Here is a 2,834-nt window from a genome sequence, read left to right as displayed (position 1 = left end):
GGCTGTATATATATATCCCTATTTCCTGATTTTTTTTTTCCTTTCTCTCCAGTAAGGATGCTAAGTTTTTAGTTCAGTTTCTCTGTTGCTTTGTCCGTTTGTCCCGATTTTCATGAAAGATGGTTTAAGAGTGTAGCACGGGCCAAGGAAAACCCCATTACATTTGGGAGCAGATCCAAATCACGGGGGCAGATACACACATTATTTTTCCCTTTTGTTAACATTGCGAGATAGGGTGCTTGTGTTGCTTTCACGTGGTGTTGGAATAATCTGAAAAATAAATTCCCAAGTGGGAAAATGCACACTGCATTATTATTATGACAGAGGGCATGCCTTAGCGGAGACCTGCGCTCTCAGAGTGCCCTTCTAGTTGCAGATGTAATTGTCATATAGCGATTGTTGTGATTGTGATGATTACTGACCAACTGGCCAAACAGAGCTAGACTGTGACAAGAAGAGTCAACGCTGTCTGATCTTCTTCTAATCTCTCTCTCTGGTTCTCACTGTAAACCACAGGCATACAGTAGTTGCAGTACAGAAAATCACTTTCAATGGCCATTTGTTTACATTTCAATTTCCTTCTTCCATATCTTGTGATCCCACATACAGCAGGAACGCACAAGTACAAAACATCAGTTCTTGGTTATGTCTCTTTTCTTTCATTTTGCTAAATTCTTGGAGCAGCCCCACAGTGAGTATGGACACACACTATCTGAGTCATTAGCACCTAAAAGCTGTAGTAAATAAACAGTGTATATAATGTATATTAATGAATCATTGAGTACAATGATTATTTATGAGTGTGTGTGTCATGCGGAGAGTTAAAGGGCAGCGATGACGTGGTGGAAGCGTCCCTGCAGACAGAGCCAGAGGGGAATCTCAGATGTGGGTTTGTCGTCTTACATCTTCCAATTAAATAATACAGTACGTTCTTGCCGACGTTTCTTAAACTTGTTTATACTAGATGCATTTTCAGACGGGATATTTTGGGCCCGATGCGCATTGTTTGGTTTTATTTCTGAGCCTGGTGTGCTCTAAATTAAAGATGCTCCTACATTGATGTTTCTGAGTAAAAACCTCCCTCTGTCACAGTCATTCTCTTCTTGTTGAATCAGATAAAAATAGAAGCTTTGCCTTTCCTCTGTTGAGCCCACAGCAAACATAGTTGGCAGAAGTTATTTCTGCACAGACTAACATTAAAATCAGTTCAAACAGGAACTTAGATTGTATTTGTGGAAACTGCAGACCAAAAGGACTGACTGTGTATTGGACGTTGTGAAAAACTGTGATACAATATACAAATATTTAGCCCATTTAAAGCTAAAGTGCGTAGTTTCTGTCGTCCCCGTGAGGAATTCTAAGCAATGACAACAACACTGTCGGTGCATCCACATGATACAAGCCATCCATTATCGCGCACCACACCCACGCCTCCTCCACGCAGTTGCTAGTAGCCAAGGAGGACACAGAGGATTTAAAAAAAATGGACTCTTCAAAAGGGGTAATTCTCTTCACTCGAGTTTCTGCGCATGAATGTTGTCAGACAACACAATCTTCTGAACGTAGCTGTACTGAGAAACACAGAGAGAGTTGTGTGGAGATGAGAGTCTTAATTAGCTTGAATGTAACGGATGTTCATTAATATTAAACAAAAATTATGCACTAAAGCTTTAAAGAAATCCTTTCTAGGTAGCTATTTTCAGTATGTTGTTTGTAGTTGAAATGGCTGAGTTTAGGTACTTATGGTTAAATTAGATTTGTAAGATTTGAACTGGTGGACTTTACCATAAACAGCCCGGATGTATATAACACTTTAGGGTAAAGAATGTAAATTATTTTTTATTACTGACAATTTCTAAGCTTCCCCTTGATTTGGCCTTTTTCTGCAAAATCTGAGCCTTTTGCAAACTTAAACACTGGTGTGAATAACGCTAGGATTGATTTTTGCTATCATAAACTGCTTGAGATTTCAGGATTGGAGTGCAATAGCTGAAATGAACAAACACATGTTGGTCTTTGTGAGCTTTACAAATGTCCTATTTGTATTCACATGGATTTTAATGGAAATTCAGATGCCTTGTTGCTATTTTTGACCATTGCTGTCTAATTTGCTGAGTGGTTTAATGACATTTTTCAAAGTTCTTTCCATATCAACTTGGCATTTCCCTAAGCATCGGGCCTTTGTTACATTTCAAAGCATAACGCATTTTAAAATTACTTTTTAGCTTTACCTTGTTTTTCTGCTAAATAAAACCAGAAAGAGTCACAGCCCACAAGGTCCTGACACATAAAACTTTTCCTTCCCACGCTCAGTGATTAAGATGTTTTCTAGTAATGATCAAAAACCAAAAAGAAAACTGCTACTTTTCATTGCCACATACGAACATCCAGCTGTTGAAACCAGTCTGCCTACAAATCCATTAGCATTAAAACCCAAATGTCATTCAGTGACTCAGCCACACTGAAGACACAAACTATTTGAACACGCACTCATGTGTATGCATGATGTACATTTTGCATTTAAGTCTGCATGTGTAAAATGTAGAAAAACATACATATACGTATATGCAATAAATACAGATAAATATGGATCAGAGAACAAAGAAACAAACAGAAAATCTGATGATTATTCATTTTCAATTATATAGGTGTATGTGCATGTCTGACCGTCCAGTCCACGGAGGTACGTAGCTCCTTGCTGGGCCCGTTGGATGCGGGGGGCGGGGAGGGTTGGGGTGGACCGAGGTGCTGGAGGCCTGAGCGGGAGATCGCTTTCCTGAAGAAAAACACACACACACACACACACACACACACACACACACACACACACACAC

The 2,834-nt window shown here is 39.4% G+C and overlaps 1 protein-coding gene across 9 annotated transcripts in view; it reads right to left on the bottom strand.

The window, feature by feature from the left end:
• The window catches only part of dgki (diacylglycerol kinase, iota), an 86,282-nt gene that overhangs the window by 49,699 nt on the left and 33,749 nt on the right, over positions 1–2,834 (bottom strand). For all 9 annotated transcript variants that reach the window (XM_032505614.1, XM_032505613.1, XM_032505619.1 and 6 more), the window contains exon 2: positions 2,668–2,776. In XM_032505614.1, coding sequence (XP_032361505.1) covers positions 2,668–2,776 — 109 coding nt within the window. The remainder of the gene's footprint in view (positions 1–2,667; positions 2,777–2,834) is intronic.

The sequence above is a fragment of the Etheostoma spectabile genome, chromosome 23 (genome assembly GCF_008692095.1).
Source record: "Etheostoma spectabile isolate EspeVRDwgs_2016 chromosome 23, UIUC_Espe_1.0, whole genome shotgun sequence".
NCBI classification, from domain to species: Eukaryota; Metazoa; Chordata; class Actinopteri; order Perciformes; family Percidae; genus Etheostoma; species Etheostoma spectabile.
The sequence above is the reverse complement of the archived record's forward strand: the minus strand, read 5'-3'. Positions and strand labels throughout refer to the sequence as shown.